At 54.3% G+C, this 16207-nt stretch overlaps 4 protein-coding genes across 4 annotated transcripts; 1 reads left to right on the top strand and 3 right to left on the bottom strand.

Moving 5' to 3' along the window:
- Positions 1-641: 641 nt before the first annotated feature.
- On the bottom strand, positions 642-3502 carry W97_00187 (uncharacterized protein; the record flags this gene model as incomplete). Its single annotated transcript, XM_007778104.1, has 4 exons — positions 642-1629; positions 1679-2047; positions 2141-3264; positions 3359-3502. 4 exons carry the CDS (start codon positions 3500-3502, stop codon positions 642-644), a joined length of 2625 nt encoding a protein of 874 aa, XP_007776294.1.
- A 910-nt stretch (positions 3503-4412) lies between these two features.
- Positions 4413-8673, bottom strand: W97_00188 (uncharacterized protein; the record flags this gene model as incomplete). Its single annotated transcript, XM_007778105.1, has 8 exons — positions 4413-4557; positions 4616-4772; positions 4879-4944; positions 4993-6032; positions 6086-6256; positions 6310-6835; positions 6885-6989; positions 7041-8673. 8 exons carry the CDS (start codon positions 8671-8673, stop codon positions 4413-4415), a joined length of 3843 nt encoding a protein of 1280 aa, XP_007776295.1.
- Positions 8674-11250: 2577 nt separating this feature from the next.
- Positions 11251-12460, bottom strand: W97_00189 (uncharacterized protein; the record flags this gene model as incomplete). Its single annotated transcript, XM_007778106.1, has 3 exons — positions 11251-12130; positions 12182-12234; positions 12290-12460. 3 exons carry the CDS (start codon positions 12458-12460, stop codon positions 11251-11253), a joined length of 1104 nt encoding a protein of 367 aa, XP_007776296.1.
- Positions 12461-13063: 603 nt separating this feature from the next.
- Positions 13064-14594, top strand: W97_00190 (uncharacterized protein; the record flags this gene model as incomplete). Its single annotated transcript, XM_007778107.1, has 3 exons — positions 13064-13189; positions 13228-13535; positions 13613-14594. 3 exons carry the CDS (start codon positions 13064-13066, stop codon positions 14592-14594), a joined length of 1416 nt encoding a protein of 471 aa, XP_007776297.1.
- Between the last annotated feature and the right edge of the window lie 1613 nt (positions 14595-16207).

Raw genomic sequence — 16207 nt, forward strand, 5'->3', positions numbered from 1 at the left:
ATTGAATTTAAGGCCTTTGATAGCCGTTAGAGGCCAGTCATCTTACCCTGTCTATATATATGTATATATTAACGCAAGCGATCTGGCAGCGATCGTTCCCACTTATCAACCCTTTTTCGTGGCAATTTAGACTACCCATTTTTGGTTGCCTGAATCACGACATCCTCCTCGCAATGCGGCTCCCGTTTACATTTTGTTCGGCAATAGACAGCGAAGACAACTGGCCTCCAAAGGCTATATAAAACCTGGAGTTCAATGCTATGCCCTGGCTGTTGATGAATCTATGATGTTAGTGATCTTCCGAGTCCACGGGATGTTGGCCGCGACGTGGCGTCCTCCTAGAAGATCAACACCACTGTCGTTGTTTCACATATCCCGCAAGGGTACATTTTGGTCAGAGTGGTGAAAAGCCTGCACCGCTAGTGATAGTATCTGCGAAACTACTGGCACAGTTCCGTGGCCGGCTTCGGCAGCGGTATTTTTACCAAATTCACCATGTGTTTGGAAAGGGTTATGAGTTGCAATCCAAGATCTGCTTATCCTGCCTGGTCCAGCGGCTGCCCAGAATAATCTGGCGCCAAAGACAACCGCCCCGATCCCAGAACACCGGACGCCAGACCAGTGCCTAGCAACCAGATCCGTTATTGGTACCATTCCTCCTCGTTATAGCCGTTGACAGCACCATACCCATAGACCCCGTTGAGCACAAAGTTGGCCGCACTCCCCGCCGTTCCATTACCATTGATCCACGACATATCCCCTGCTTCAGCCATGTTCCAATTGTCAAAGCCCATGGCCAGCTGCGACTGATCCCTGAGCCACCAATCCTGGCCTTCTCGGAGGAGCTGATCGATTCCACCAAAGAGCTCAGATGGCGACATGCTCGCCGCTGTAGTCGTGGCTGTGGAATCGAGTGACATGCGTGGTTGGCCCCGACTAGAGGGCGTGCTGGCATTCGTTGGCGGGTGTCTTTGCGCACGAGGGAACTGAAATTCGGAGGATGTCTGCGGCGGTGGAGGGAGCGGTCTGTTGTCACCGACGCGACGCGGGCCGGCAGTAGCGGGGGCAGCGCCGCCGACGACAGGGTAGCCCACCGTAGTTGCGTGCATCTGCTGCGGGTACGATGTCACAGACATTGGGACCTGCTGTTGCTGCGGCTGCTCGGGAGCTTGAGCCTGGACGATCGCTGACTTTGGCGTGGAAGCATCGCTTTGGTAGGAGCCGAACTTTGCTTCGGTCCGTGCTAGCACCGCAGCTGCCTCTTCTGGAAGTTCAATGTTCCATTTTCGCGCCAGGACGCTGAGGATACTAAGGGTCCGCCGAGCGCAGAGCCAACCTTCGGCAATCTCTTCGAGGTGTTTGACGCCGTGGATGATGTCTCGTCGGGCGTTCTTGTCGGGCAGGTTGAGCAGGTGGATAGTGCATGCTGAGTGTGCTATGTAGACTGCAATATTACAGACCTGCCGCAGGCCGTGGGATCGCTTGTACAGTCGTAGTAATTTCGAGATCATGGCTGCGGCTTGAGTACAGAGCTTGCGGGGCGAAACATTGGCGGGCAGAGGGGAGGTCGTTTGGTTGTATTTAAGAAATGGGCGGAAAAGGTGGATGAAGAGCAATTGGAAGAACATACTGTGCCCTGGTCAGAGAAACTAGAAACGTGCCGGAGATGAGAACTTACTGCATCACCAGCATGTTTGGTAAGCCGCCCTCTTTCGGCTCGAACTCTTTTGGTAAATCCCTGCGCCAGCCTTCTAAGCGCTGGTGGAGTTCGGAGAGCTTCTTCAGCTCCGCGCTCTTCCCTTTCGGCTTGTCCATGTCAATTGGATTATAAAATGACGTCATGAGATCATTGCTAATCTCGCAAAGCGCGGAAATCTGAAGTGCAATGGCACGCGTTCGTGATGCCTGAGAGTTGGCCTGGCTAATTCCAGAATCCGTGTAGGCAGACCAGGTGTCCGACTCTTCGACCGGGAAGACGTCAAACTTCGGGACGGTGATTATAGATGTCGGCAGTTGCGGAAGGCGCCCAAGGTAGTTCGACCAGCATCTTCGGATAGCATGTTAGTGTTTGTTGTGTAGAGAGGAACTCGGGTCGTCCCAACACAGCACGGAAGGAAATCAGTAATTAGAGCAGACTCACTTATCGAACAAAAAACAGCCCCAGAATGTGATCCTCCGCGCATCCTCGCCAGCCTCGTCAAGATTGGTATCTCTACTGGAGGACAGAACGCCAGAATCCAGATTAAGACCCAGATCACAAGCCATCCGAAAGCTCATCCCGCTGTAGACCCAGCCTTTGGCCTCGCGGCCACAGCCCGCTTCTCGGACAGACATCAAGGCTAACGCTTGGACGGTAGTTAATCTCGGCTTCTCGTGTTCGTCGTTTTCCATGAGCAACCTCTTGGCCTCCCGGAAGAAATGATCCCCGGCCGTGGCGGAGACCTCTGGATCAGCACGTGCCGCAGGCCATGAAGTAAAGTGGCAACCCAAAGCGAGCATAGCGTTGACCAGCAAAGGCGTGCAATACTCTGTTTTCCTGCGGGTGTTCGGCGGTGGCCTCCCGAGCAAGAAGTCTCGGTAGAAGAGGCTTTTGGAGACGGTGGTGAAATACGTGTAGTGCCAGGTGAAGTACATGTTTATCAAATGCATGATCAGAGTCGAATCTGATGTCACGTTCGTCCAGGTCGTAATCGGATTGTCCTGCTGCTGATACTGCTCCGCTTCCGAAGCCATGTCTTCGTGGTCCGAGCCAGCTCCCAGGTGGATCAGGTTCGATGTGCCCCCGATGTATCTTACGGATCCATCCTCTAGCCGTAGTCGTCCCATCTTCCCAGAGAGTTGAGTCTCGAAAGTTGGCTGGCCCGACGGAGTCTCGATGCTGAGCAATGGCATATCGTCATCGTCATCTCCGCTAATCCCAGCCTCCTTAGCCAGGATGGCTTCAGCCACGGTGTCTAGGCTCTCACATGTCCGTATCTGCTTGATAAGTGCTGGTACCTCATCTTCCGGGTAGTTCAGTATAGCTTGTATCAATGTTTGTAGCGTTGAGTTGCGCGTCTTGAGGTTGTCGATATCCTTCTTGTAGACGCCTTTGCGGCGGTGGTCCGAATTGGGGTCGTACACGCACGCTGTGTTGTAGACTGAAGCGCAGGCGGCGCATTCAGGGAGGTTGCCGTCACACTGTAGGATACGCTGGTTTAGTCGCCAGATTTGAAAGTTTGTACATAACGTAACAGCTGTGGTGTTCTGACCTTGCTCTTGCGCCTAAATCCAGCATTGGGTCAGCCAGCGTTGGTGGGAGTATTCGCAGCGTCCCAGGCTTCGCGTACCTTCGGCAGGCTATGCACGCAGTGCTCACGCATCTCCTCTTGTTGCCATCATCACTGCCCTCCTTCTTCCTGTTCCTTGCGCGCGCTTTGGCCGGCTTCTGTGGTGACAGGTCGTCGCTGTCTACACTGGACGGCTTGATCTGGCCCGGACTGCTCATCAAGGCGAGATCCATTGCGAGAGATGCAGAACAGATGTGAGAAGTTGTGTCATCTGTAACACTCTCTTGGCGTGATGACCGGCCGCAGAGGACTGCGGAGGGGTTGGAGGCGAAAGCCGGATTCGCAGGCGCTGGCTATTACTCGATAGTTGCACGGTCGGGCCGATTATTGAGTGTTTGGTCTTGCCAGCTTCTGGATTTGTCGAGCGCGAGAGCCTTGCAGCAGCAGCCATATTGAAAAGCGAACTCTGGCCGCTCTCGTACAGTCGCAGGTGTTGAGATAGAGCGGCCGGTGGTGAAATCGCTTGCGGCAAGGCAACGAATCGCTGATAAGACCTTGCCAATCAGTCTCAGCCCACCTGGCGCCCTTTTCCACCCCCCCGCAGTGCGATGCCCCACGTGATCTGATTTGGGGAGCAGCCTCATGTGCCCTTCCAAGGTTCCAGGTTCTCGGTAGTAACGTAGTTAGTAATGCAATTGATCAAGGTGAAGCCGTTGAGTTCAGTCAGAAAATGCACTTTTTGAGAGCTGCTAGGACTAGTGGACAGCTTGACGCGTGCCACGAGATGCTACCCTCCGCCAAAAACCCAGATCAAACTCCTAAAAAGCTCGCATGCAACCCAACCCTTTCATTGTCGTGAAGTCCTGAGCGTGCCATGGAAGTCTGCCGTCCCCCAAGAAAGCAGAACAGGCTCTTAGCCCAGGTCCTTGAAGGTCTTATTGGCAGCCCCTTCAGATTGTCCACGAAAAGCTCTAAGTATGCCCAGAAAACGAAGCATCCGCCAAGAAACCAAGGTAAACTCCTGAAAGTTCCAGACGCAGTCGGTGCTGCGTGCTCATGAGGTAGGATCCAGCCATAGCCAACTTTTGAAGAAACTTGGGAAGACCTGAAGAGCCAGAGCGTTCCCTAGCCAGCCTGTAGAACCTACGGCGAATCCGCCATATCCTCATCTTCACTGTCCGCGCCAACCATTGGGAAGGTCTCCTTGTCGTCCACGAGAATGAAAGGCTTGCCTTCCTCGTCCTCCCGGACGGGTCCGAAAAGACGCATCAGCTCTTTGATTGACAATCTAAACAGGTCAATGAGCACTGATGTAATCCAAGGCTATCTCATTCCGGTAGACTCACTTGTGCCTCGTTCCTCCGCCGTCCTCCATGACGCGGTTGATCTCGAGGTCCTTCCGCTTCTGCATATTATGCATGTTCTCTTCGACTGTGTTCTCGACAACGAGGCGAGTCAGAGACGTCTCCCGCTCCTGACCGATGCGGAAAACGCGGCAGAAAGCTAGAGATGTCAGTATTTTTTGACGGGGCGTGCTGTTTGACGGTACCTTGCTGTTCTAAAAGTTGTTAGTATAGTTCAGGGAGGCATAGAACGTCTGAGAACCGACCTACGGAACTATTCCACCATGGATCCACTACGATGACTCGCGACGCCATCGTGAGATTGAGGCCAGCTGCGAATTTTTTAGCACCGTACAAGCCGAGGGGGACAAAGCACGTACTGCCGCCGCATTTCAACGAAGCGAGGAGAACCCGGGTGTCCGGGTTGTCCGCAAACTCCTGGAGAGCTTTCTCGCGGGCGTCGAATGTCATGTTGCCATGGTACGTTTCATAACCCCAGCGCTCGGTATCGCAAATCCTTGACATAATTCTGATCATGTCAAGGAACTGTGAGTACACGATGACCTTTACGCCGCTGTCGCCTTCCAGCCAATTGAGTAGCTGGGCTTTGATCGCAATGGTCTTCACTGAAGGCAGCATGTCGCCTGCTAAGGCAATCCAATCCCTTGGCTGAACTTCCGGGGCATTCTTGTTCTTGCCACGCTTACCGCTGGGCTTGGCCGACTGTTGAGAGTGGTCGGTTTCCGAAGGGGAGTCTTCGTTGTCAAGAAGCTCTTCGAAGTCGATCTCCCCACAAGGCTTAACCTCTGTATAGACGCTAGCGCACTCCATACACTTCGCACGGTCTTCATCCTTCTGAGATGCTTCCCACTGCATCTCTTCTAGACATTCTCTACAGTAGACATGGTAGCAGCTGGTTATCCATGGTTGAGTTGGATTTTGGCGGCATTTGTAGCACAAGGTCCGATCTTGAAGTTCATCCCACTGCTTTCCGCTTCTCAGCTGTCTGAGGTATTTTCTGAAGTCATAGGTGAGGCCGAAAGCGCGACCACGACCCATCTCAGCTGCTGGCGATGGCGGAGACGATCCTTCAGTTGAAGGCCCTGCGGCTGTGGAAGAACCCGTAGTGTCCGCGGCCTCTGCAATGGGCGTAGGAGCTGCACCTTGAGGGGTTTCTGCGCCAGGAGTCTGGGCCTTAGCTTCTGCTAGTAACTTACGGAATGTCACTATTTGAGCCTCGCGGTCGGCAGAATGTTTCTCTTCTGCTTCCGAGTCGGCGAGAGTACGCAGTTTCTCGTGATCCTCGAATGTGAGAAGGTCGCGCATAACATGTTCGGCTAGAAGTATACTACAGCACACTTGCCGAAGTCTAAGGAGCAGAACAAATATATGGGAGTAGTGCTTCTGGAGAGTGCTGTCTCTGCGTAGCTCGTTAGATATAGTAGTGTCAAGGATAGATATAGGAGTGTTTACCTCGAAAAGCCGTTGATGCGTTCCACGATGCGCTTGTGGACAATCTCATAGACACCACGCTCTAGGTCGTTGAACCGAACCCATTGGACGTTCTGCGCAGCAGCAGGAAGCTTCACAAGAGGAGCGTTGAACAGAGTGTCCATATGAGTGCGCCTAATCATGAACTTCGAACTGCGAAAGAGTGTCAGTAGGTGCGTCTTCTTTCACTAGTAGGGAACACTGACAGAGTAACAAGCAGACGGTCGACCTTATCCTGATCATTGCTCTCGAGTGCTGCAAAGTTCTGCTGGAAGATACGATACGTCCCGGTATGAGGTACTCGCAGGAACTTGAAGTATGGATAAAGCTCCGAGATCGAGTTCTGGATCGGTGTGCCAGACATGGCCCAGCGCTTCTCTGCCATCAAGCCACGGCAGGCGATGGAGGTTCTGGATTTGTAGTTCTTGATCGCTTGAGCCTCGTCCAGAACAATTCGTAGAAACTTGATCCGGTGAAGGACGCCCCTGTTCTTCTCGTAGAAGTTCTTCCAGTATGCGGCCTTCTCTTCCTTTGTCTGGCATTCAAGCGGCACATCGCATTTCGGATAGGATCTCAGAACCTCGGTGTAGGTAGTAAGGACCACGTCGTACTCCTGTAAGTCTTCCGCCGTGCTTGTGGAGTCAACTTTTTTATTTCCGAAGTGTTTGACCACGCTGAGGATTGGTCGGCCGTAGCGGTCTTTCTTGCAATGCCTCCCAATCTCCTGAAACCCTGCAGTCTATTAATAAAGCTTATTGACGCCTTTGAAGAGAAGACTAACATTGTCCCATTAGCCCGGAGGGTGCCACGATCAAAGTAGTTTTCGGCTTGCGGCTGTTTATGGGAGGACGACCATTGACAATGTTCGCAATCATCATGACCGTTTCTGCCATCTGTGTGAGCGATCAAGCAAGCAGATGTCGAAGTACCAACTTACTGCCCAGCCCCATCTGGTCCGCGCAGAGCCCGCCTTGCGGGTCGACGGCAATTTCCCTCCTACGCATAAAGGACGCGCCCAACAACTGGTAATGCTTCAAAGAGCTCTCCATTCCGTTCACCAACCAGCCGCCCTTTCCGTCGGCCTTGACGGCACCGCGACCCATAAAGTCCTTCGTAGCGGCCAATAGGTAGTTTTTGGTGATTTGCGCGGTCTTCCGAACATCTTCTGGGACGGACGCTATGAGTTCTTTCAAGGCTTGGTCCTTACGAGTGTTGGTGAATGTAGGTTGATCCGCACGCCCTTCGTTGCCTGCTGCATCCTTGAAAACGTCACTCGTCAAGAGACTCGGTACGTCCGCCATGTCTGGACCATCAGCACGCAGGCGCCTGTTGGAGGTGGTCTTGTCACCATCATCACCATCCTTTGCTGCTTTCTTAGCGCGAGGCCGCCTGGGAGCCTTTGGTTTCGGATTGGTGTTTTTGGCGTTGGATGGGTGTGCCGGCTTCTTGCTAAACTTGCTGCCAGTATTTGGATCATTACCCTTGATACTCTTGCCACGCCCCTTTTTTGGCTGAACTTCATCGTCCAGTGCAACGGCCATGCTTTCTTCAATGTCGCGCTTTGGCGGCTGGTAGCGCTTAGCTCTTACGCCGAACTTTGGCTTCTTGTGCTGCTTCGATTTAGACGGGCCATTGTGATCCTCCTCGGAGTTGGGCTCGGCGTCTTCATCGACTTCTTCAGCTTCATCGGGACTGCGAGGGCGCTTACGACTGACAGGTCCTCCGCTTTCTGACTGCGAGGTATCTTCGAGGGCAGACACGAAGGGGTCATCGCGATCTTTGCTGCCGCCTTCCTCATACTCCTGTTCCTGAGCCAGCATCTTCAGGCGAGTATCTTCTTCACTCTGAAGCCTCATAAAGATGATTTCAGCTTCCATGTCTATCTTGCCCGCCTTCTGGTCTTTCTTATACTGCCTCTTCTTAGCTGCAAAAGCAGCAGCTGCGGGGTCCGTTTGTGGCTTGGACCGGGGCGGAGCCATAGTGACCTCTCGAGGCTTTGGGAGGCCCATTGAGGACTTGGGCATACCGTCAGGAGCTGGTGCCACGGTTGTGACAGACTCTTGACCCTGTGATTTCTGCAGTATGAACTCCCGCACTTTTCGCAAGAGAGGATTAATTTTGCTTGCAGGATTCTTCAGACCGAGCATTGACGTGCCCAAATTGACCTGCGGCTGATCAAGTTCAGCTTGTGGAGCTGGACTTGGGATCCGACCATCTCCTGGCAATTCCTCAGAAACTTCGGCAGCACTGGAGGCCTCTTCTTCAGTCAGCTGCAGTTCTCCATGGCTACAATCCATTGTGGCGTCAACAGAATTGCCATTGGCGCTAGCGATGTCTTCCTTGACAACTGTAGGTTTTTCGATGCAGCCATCGGCGCTCTGGGGGTTGATCAAGCTTGAAACGGCTCGCAGGTCTTCCGCAGTGTCGAGGTCCATTAGCTGTGTTTCGAACAGCGGGCTTGCGACATCGTCAGCTGAGAGACCTGGCAAAGGCGTGCTGAAAGCTCCGTGGCTGTCTACAACTTCGAGGTCGCTGTTGACGCCTGGCGCCAGAAGGCTTCCAGCGCGCATGGTGCTTGGCGGATCTTGACCTCCAGCAGGGAGTTGGAGGCTACTGTCACATATCATTTTGTGAGAGTCCGTGGTTTCTTGCATGACAACGTCATCAGATTCAAACGAAACTTCCGGGTGTTGCGCAATTGTGGGATCGTCCAAGCAATCGTTGGAAACCGTGAGAGACTGTTCTTCAGGCTGCTCAGCGCTTTGAACGTGATCCGAATTCCCCTCGTGGGAGCGAGGAGGTGAAGCCGACATCGTATCTTGCTTTCGATGATATGTCTGCGCAGTGAAATCAGGCAGACCGATGCAGTTAAATGTGATAGATGACGGACGCGTCAAGCAAAAGGAAGTGAAGCGTCGCAACTGTGACTTCAAAGGAAGGTGAAAATTGGAAAGTATCAGAGACGTAAACGATGCTTGGATGACGACTTTTAAGTGAAGCTATCGAGGATGACGAGGTGGGCTTTCCGTGAGATCAGACGTGCAACGTGAGGCGACGCGTTGGAGCGACCATGCAGGCCTGCGCGCGATGAGTGTTTCGGATGTGATCTCAACCTCAAGCAGCCACACGTGAGCTACGGAGTTGCGAATTAGTCCATAAACTGCCGAAGGTCGAATATAAGACCTGAAGGATGATAAGAGAGCCGTGTTTGATTTGATTCAAGGCGCGCGGGAGCTGAAGGTGTGGATAGATGTACCGAAGTGAAGTGAAGAAAGAGTAACGAAGGTGTCTTGAAAGTGATGTCGGAGCATGCCCAAAGGTAAAGTGAGGTGTAGGAATGATAGAGGATATGGGGGAAAGACTACCTTAAATAGTCTTCGGCAGGGAGAGTAGAAACAAGGAGGGGGAAGCGTGATGTAAGAGGGGTAGAGAAAAGGTAGTGGGTACATCTCAAATAGTCGTGGGAACAGGAAGACTTACAGGGAGCAGGAAGTGCAGGTGAAGGCCCCTTGAATCTCAGCCGGCCCTGAGGAATTGTTCGCATCTGACTCTTGTGACGATGCAAAGTGCGATTGGTGAACTGGAAGGAGCCTTGCAGGCGGAAGAAACTCGCTAGAAGTTGAGTTTCTTGTGAGATTGAGGGGCTATATGAAATAAAGACTCCTTGGCCGTCAGGGTCAGCTGCTTGAAGAAAGTCTTGCGTTGCAGGTACATGCAGCGTGGAACTGTGAAGTGGGCGACGACCGAACGAACCGGTCCGTTTACTTGCGGGAGAAGTGAGCGACTCTGTGAGAGATGAGGTGTGAGGATGAAGTGCGAAGTCAAACGAACCCTTCGGAGGAATGAGGTGCGAAGGCAGCTCAGTGGTTTGCGCCAGCCAAAGGTTCCCGTAGTCAGACGAACGGGCTGATCTGCAGAGTGAGTAGCCGAGAGCAGAGTTTACAAGGTGAGCTCAAGGCTACCGAGAAAGACGTGGAGAAGTATCTCCCGGCTGATATGACCTGCAGACAGCTCCACGTTGTCTCGCAGGTCAGCGAGTGTGATGTCTATGATGCAATGTTCATCAGGATACACCAGGCTGGAACGGTACCAGGACTGAAGAGATGATGGAATGGGGAATGTCAGAATGCGCATTGCGAATCGGACTTGTAATTACGAATGGGCTGCGGCTAGAAAAGATTAAGATGAGAGTTCACAAACGTGGTTTCGTGAGACTTGTGACTATGGATAACGCGTAAGTCACTCGTATAGAGCTTCCAGATCCATGATGTCCCGAACAATCAAGCACGAATGCAAGAGACCGCTCCACAGCTGCAAGTCCAAATGCCTCACATCTCTAGCAAAAGGACCTCAAGTCAGGCAGTTCTACCACAACATGCCGGTCCCTTCCCGCGCATATATTATTACACCATGTTGCTATGTGAAGCTTAGAGTTCTCTGGCGTTTTCCCCGGAGTCATGGTTGTTCTTGAGATGTCTTTTGCACCAAGAAAGAGCTCGGGAGATTTGAGACAAAGATGAACGCTTAGCAAAATTGCATTTGCGGTACATGTAGAGAATCAGAAGAAACGCGAAGTTGGGCATTGGGATACGACAGCAGTACCTTGCCTTCCAGAACGCACAAATAGAAAGAAGACACGCTGGCAGTGGGCAACAGGACTGGCATAAGCTGCTCAAGCATCTGGGAAGAGAACCCAAGTCGTCGTCGGCCACGGATCCGAAAGAAGAGCAAGTAAGATGACTAAGCATTCCAAGGCTGCCAGGCGGACATTCCCAACTTCCTGGGGCACAACATCACCAGCGATTGTACTGTCCCACGCAACGATTTCACCTTGGGATCTATCACGGCTTGCGGTTTGCTCATACGCTAGGGGAGCACTGTGGTAGAGGAAGAGTGGTTTATTCACAAGTAGTGAGGATGTTCTGGCAGTTACAATCTTTCGCTGATAGGGATATCCAAAGGGGCTTTGGCGAATCAGAAATGCTATATCTGTGATGCACTCATCTTGAGCGCAGGGTTGGCTACCACTTTCTTGATAACTCATAGACACAACGCCGTTGGTACTCTCGCGCGACATGCGATGTCCATGAACTCCCCGACGCCGCCCTATGCAAACACTCCCCCCCATCTCCCCCAACAAGCTAACCTCAGTACCTCCTTCCACCTCTCCCCCCTCTCCCGTATCCACCCTGTTGCTGCTGCTGCCCCCACTGGGCCTGCCCTCCGTAGCCCTGCTGTCCTCCATAGGCTGCCTGCGCCCCCTGAGCCGGTCCCTGCGGCGGCCCAGCACCTCCAGCGCCTTGTTGCGCAGCGATCTGCCGGTAAAGCTGCTCGAAGTCCTGGGGCCCAATCTGGCTGAAGTCCATACCATTGGCCATGATGTGCTGCATTACCAGTTGCATGACCGGATCTTCCATTCCCATGTTTCCCTGCCCTAGACTCCCCGGCTCGCCTCTCAAGCTTCCTGCTCCTAATAGTAGTGTGCCAGAAGGCCCACCCCTCTCCATACCCGACACAGGGCCAATTTGCTGGGTACTCGACGGCCCCGGCGGCGCAGGCGGGATGCCAGGCATCCCGCCACCACCCGTGAGGAACATCTCGAGGTGCTTCGTCTCCGCCTTCTGCTCTTCCTGCACCTTCGCCATGCTCTGCTGCTTCAGCCGATACATCTCCCATGTGAACTCGTCGAAGCCGTAGTTGAAGAAGTCGCTCTGGTCCGCGCCGGGAAGCCGCCAGGGCTTGGTGTGTTCGGCTAGGTCCACGTCGATTTCGACCGCGGTTATGGGTTTGCGGGCGGGTGGATAGACGGGGTCCGCATTGACGTCGATGGTCGAGGTGCGGATTTCAGGGTAGGTGGAGCCGTCTTTTAGGCGGGTTGGCACAGGGGGACGGCCGGTGGAGGAGGAGAAACTGGTTCGGAGGGGATGGGTTTGGGAGGGCTGGGAGGGCTGCGCGGATCGGGGGGTCGGTTCGGCGGAGGGGGCGTGTCTGAGTTCGGATTTTATGGCGACAGGGCGCGGTGGTTGGCTGGTAGGATTAGTAGCGGCACCAAGGTGGGAACGACGACGAGGTATATACGGTGTGTGTTCTGCGCCAGGCCCATCCTTGCGCTCGGTGATAATGTCGATGTCCTGGGGGAGTGTCAGCGGAGTGGGTATGTTATGCGGTGCGGAAGGAAGACTATACTGAATCGCTGGTCTCCTCCTCTTCTCCCTCTTCGCCAGACTCGAGGGCTTCCTCCGCCTTCACGTCCTTCGCGCCGGACTGCCCATTGGTCTCTGCGGGAGCTTTGAGGTCGCCGTTTGGAGCTTCGGAGCCCTCGTTCGGCCCGTAGAAATCGTCGTCTTCTTCCTCCATGTTTTCGCGGTTTGGCGCAAAGGGCTCTTGCCGGAGTAGTATCAAGTCGCTTGAGGTCAGGAGAAGAGTGGAGATATAGAAGTCGGCAGAGCTGGTTGTAGAGTTCGAGGTCGTGGGTGGAGGGTTTGGCGCGTTGGTGGGAGAGCTCAGAAGCGTGATGTCGCTGGTCACCCAAAAGTCGCGTCGCCGATCATTGGCTGAAGCTCCCGCGTGGTCATCAACACCTGCGAACGCTTCAGAATTCACCAAACGCCATTTTTTCTGAGCTCGTTGTCTGGTTCGGTTGCCGCGCGATCCTCTTTTCCGCATCTTCCAAGGCCCCTGCGACCATTCCTTCGGACTCTCCCTTGCGTTCTCCTGCACAACCTGCGCAGTCTGGAAGCGCTCCTCAGTTCTGCGCGCCTGGTCTGCGGACATATCGACCGAAAATGGCTGGCTTTGGGAGATCAAATTCATTGAGTGTAAACACTGGGGCTTCAAATACCCTCTTGTGAGTTGTCCAATGTCCCTTCTCTACTCCGCAGTCCTCCCATAGCTCCTTCGACTGGCGCTTTGCAACTATCGTTTACAGCCATGACTAACTGGCGCCTTCTCATAGCGGCAATGCCTCGAATCCCAATACGCAACAAGCAGGCGGGCTTTTCGGGTCTACGGCAGCATCGCAACCTCAGCAAACCGGAGGGTTGTTTGGGACGGCTACCAACACCCAGCAGCAGCAGCAAGGCGGAGGTCTATTCGGATCATCACTAGCTCCACCGCAACCGCAGCAAAGTGGTGGGCTATTCGGATCCGCCGCCGCGAGTCAACCCCAGCAGACTGGTGGGCTGTTTGGCTCGGCACCAGCAGCGCAACCGCAGCAGCAGACTGGAGGACTGTTCAGCGGCCTGGGGAGCACGTCACAACCGCAGCAGAGCGGAGGTCTATTTGGGCAGGCGGCCGGCGCGCAGCCGGCAAGCAGCTTGTTTGGAGCCGGCAATGTGCAAACGCAGCAGCCGCAGCCGCAGCAGAGCAGTAACCCTTTCGGAGGCTCTCTATTCGGCAACCCGCAGAGCAAACCCGCCGCGCCGTCACTTTTGTAAGCGTGCAGCCGCCCACGCGTCTGTCGAACATTCCTTACCTCACGCGTGCTGACCGCCCCCTTTGTACCAACAGCTCAACAGCACCCACCTCCCAAGCCCAGCCCTCCCTCTTCGCTCCCTCCGCCGCAAACCTCACCACGCAACAGCAACCCTCCCTCTTCAACGCCAGCTCCAACAAACCCAACCCCTTCAGCCTCACACTCGGCCAGAACCCCAACATGCAAGCCCCCAACCCCCTAGGCGGTAGCCTCTCGGGCCAATCCACCACCGCCTCCACCGTTCCCGGCGTACGCATCGACCTCAGCTCCATCCGCGGCACGACCCGCTTCAGCGACCTGCACGAAGACCTCCAAAAGCAAGTCCTCGCAATCGACGAGTTCATCTCCGTGCAGCAGAACCACGCGTCTCAGTGCGCGCAGATGATGAAGCCGCACGCCGCGAACCTAGCGTACATACCCAACGACGTCGAGTTTGTGAGCGGACGCGTCGAGGCGGTTGAGACGGCGCTGGACAATGACGCCGAGGCTGTGAGGAGGGTCAAGGAGGTCGTGGCGAGGGATGTGGAGGATGGGAGGCTTAGCTTCAATGCTATCGATGCGCTGAGGCTGCCGGGGGCGTACCATCTAGGGCAGCAGCACCAGCAGCAGATGTATGGGAGCTTCATGGGTCTGGGACATCATGGCGTCGATCGGGCGCCTCCGCCACCCTCAACTATGGGCGACGCCTCGGAAGCCAACGGGTCGGCGCAGGACATCGTGGGATATTTCTCTAACAAGGCGGCAGAGATGAGTCAGGCGTTGGAGAGCTACAACAAACACATCTCGGAGATCGAGCAGCATCTACGGACTGTCGAGGCGGGGACGATGGCCCGGGCGGAGGAGCTGATGGCAAGAGGCGCGAGGGACGCGGAGGGCGGCAAGGAAGCTAGGGTTAGGGAGCTGGTGGGCACGTTGAAGGCGTTTGAGATGGCCATCTTGAACGCGGCGGCTAAGGTCGGGTCGTGCAGGGAGGGGGTTGTGGAGGTTACAGTAGCGGGGTTGGGAGGGAGGAGATGAGCGGTGAGACGAAGTGGGGACGTGATATCCTAGGCAGGAGCGTGAGATGTTCGGTGGTGAGGGAATGAGGACGCCGAGGGATGCGGGCTAGGAAATTCGTGGCTCTGCTTTGCTAACGGCTGGCGCTGCGAGCGAGATTTGCACATGCGCAGTGGGGTGCCTCAAGACTCCTTGGGCGCAAGGGGCAATTATCATGACCTTGGGGTGTCTTCGATGCCGTAAGTGGCAGGAGCGGTTGCGGAAGGTGCCTAGATATTCTCTCGCACTGACGGCAGGAGCCATAGTGAAGGGAAATCAGTATGCGATCTCCCTGTTCGGCAGGACATCAACAATTTCCCTCCCGGGTACATACGTCAGCTATGGCGACTTGATTATGTTGTCTCAGTAAAACGTGACTACCGATCCTCACATCTTGCTGTGTGAGCTGGACTCTTGCTGCCTGACGATAACTGGTGAGGATATCGAGCGCGCTCAAGTCTGTAAAAGCAAAACAGTCACGAGCAATGGAGACGTTGTGGACCACAAGCGGTGGTATCGATCTTCATACTGTTGAGAAGACAAGCGGTAGCTACCACTACAGATGACCGTTCACAGCAAGGATATGCCTCTCTATCCCAGAATGATTTCTCTGACTGCAGGCTGGTTTCATCTCCGCCTCGATGGGGTCGTGGGTCACTACTACATGTACTCCGATGACATACGCGTATGCTCGCTGGATCGTCGGATCGGGCTTCTGTATCTCTCCCCGAGGCATGTGTTCTGAATGGTAGCTTGCCTGCACTCCAGTGCTGGCTTCAAGAACGGTGGCTTGCATTCCGAGTACGGCGGGAGATTGGTTGAACGGAGGTATAGATTAAGAATCCCTGAAGGCAGAACGTTTGAAGTGTGGACCATACATTCGCCGCAGAAGGACTACGCCTGGAAATATAGACGATCCCGGTCGTCGGTCGAGAGGCGTCGAATATCGTCGAGTTATGCGTTGATCAAGGAAGAGTATGTAAGCTCCCAGGAGCGTCTTGATGTATTGGTCGAAGGTCGCAAGTCCTTCAAGAGTAACGCACGATCTCTGCTTTTGTTCCTTTGGGTGCGGCTGGCCAAGTTGTCACAGCCTGGCACCAGCGAAACGGCGTGGTAGATTATCGCCCGTGACTGCTGAAAGTCCTTGAGTTCGAGCTTCAACAGGCCAAGCTCCGTGAAATCATTGACGAGTGACGTGCTCCAGCTGTTAACATTCATCAGGGCAGCATCGGCGTCCTTTTGAAGCATCTCGACGTATTGGTTCAGGCCCGTGATTGCTTCGGGCGCAATGTACGCTTTTTGCCTTGCGAGTTTCGGGAGGTTCTTGGCCAAGTTCTGACAACTTCCGATCTGTGGAAGGCATGGCTGAGCAGCCGAATCGAGTCAAATGAGAACGAAGAAGTGGATCAGTGAGTGCCCTTGTACCGGGATCGATGATGTGACCGTTAGTGCCCGGCGGAAAACTGTGAGGAAAAGCATATTCCGAGGCGGAACGCACACAGGACTGGCTGGTTCCATTCAAACGCTCGCTGAACTGCCATCGAAAGAAGTATTTGCTGGTTTGAAGTATGGACTTTGAGGCGTAAGGAGTCAAG

The sequence above is a fragment of the Coniosporium apollinis genome (assembly GCF_000281105.1).
Source record: "Coniosporium apollinis CBS 100218 chromosome Unknown supercont1.1, whole genome shotgun sequence".
NCBI classification, from domain to species: domain Eukaryota; kingdom Fungi; phylum Ascomycota; class Dothideomycetes; genus Coniosporium; species Coniosporium apollinis.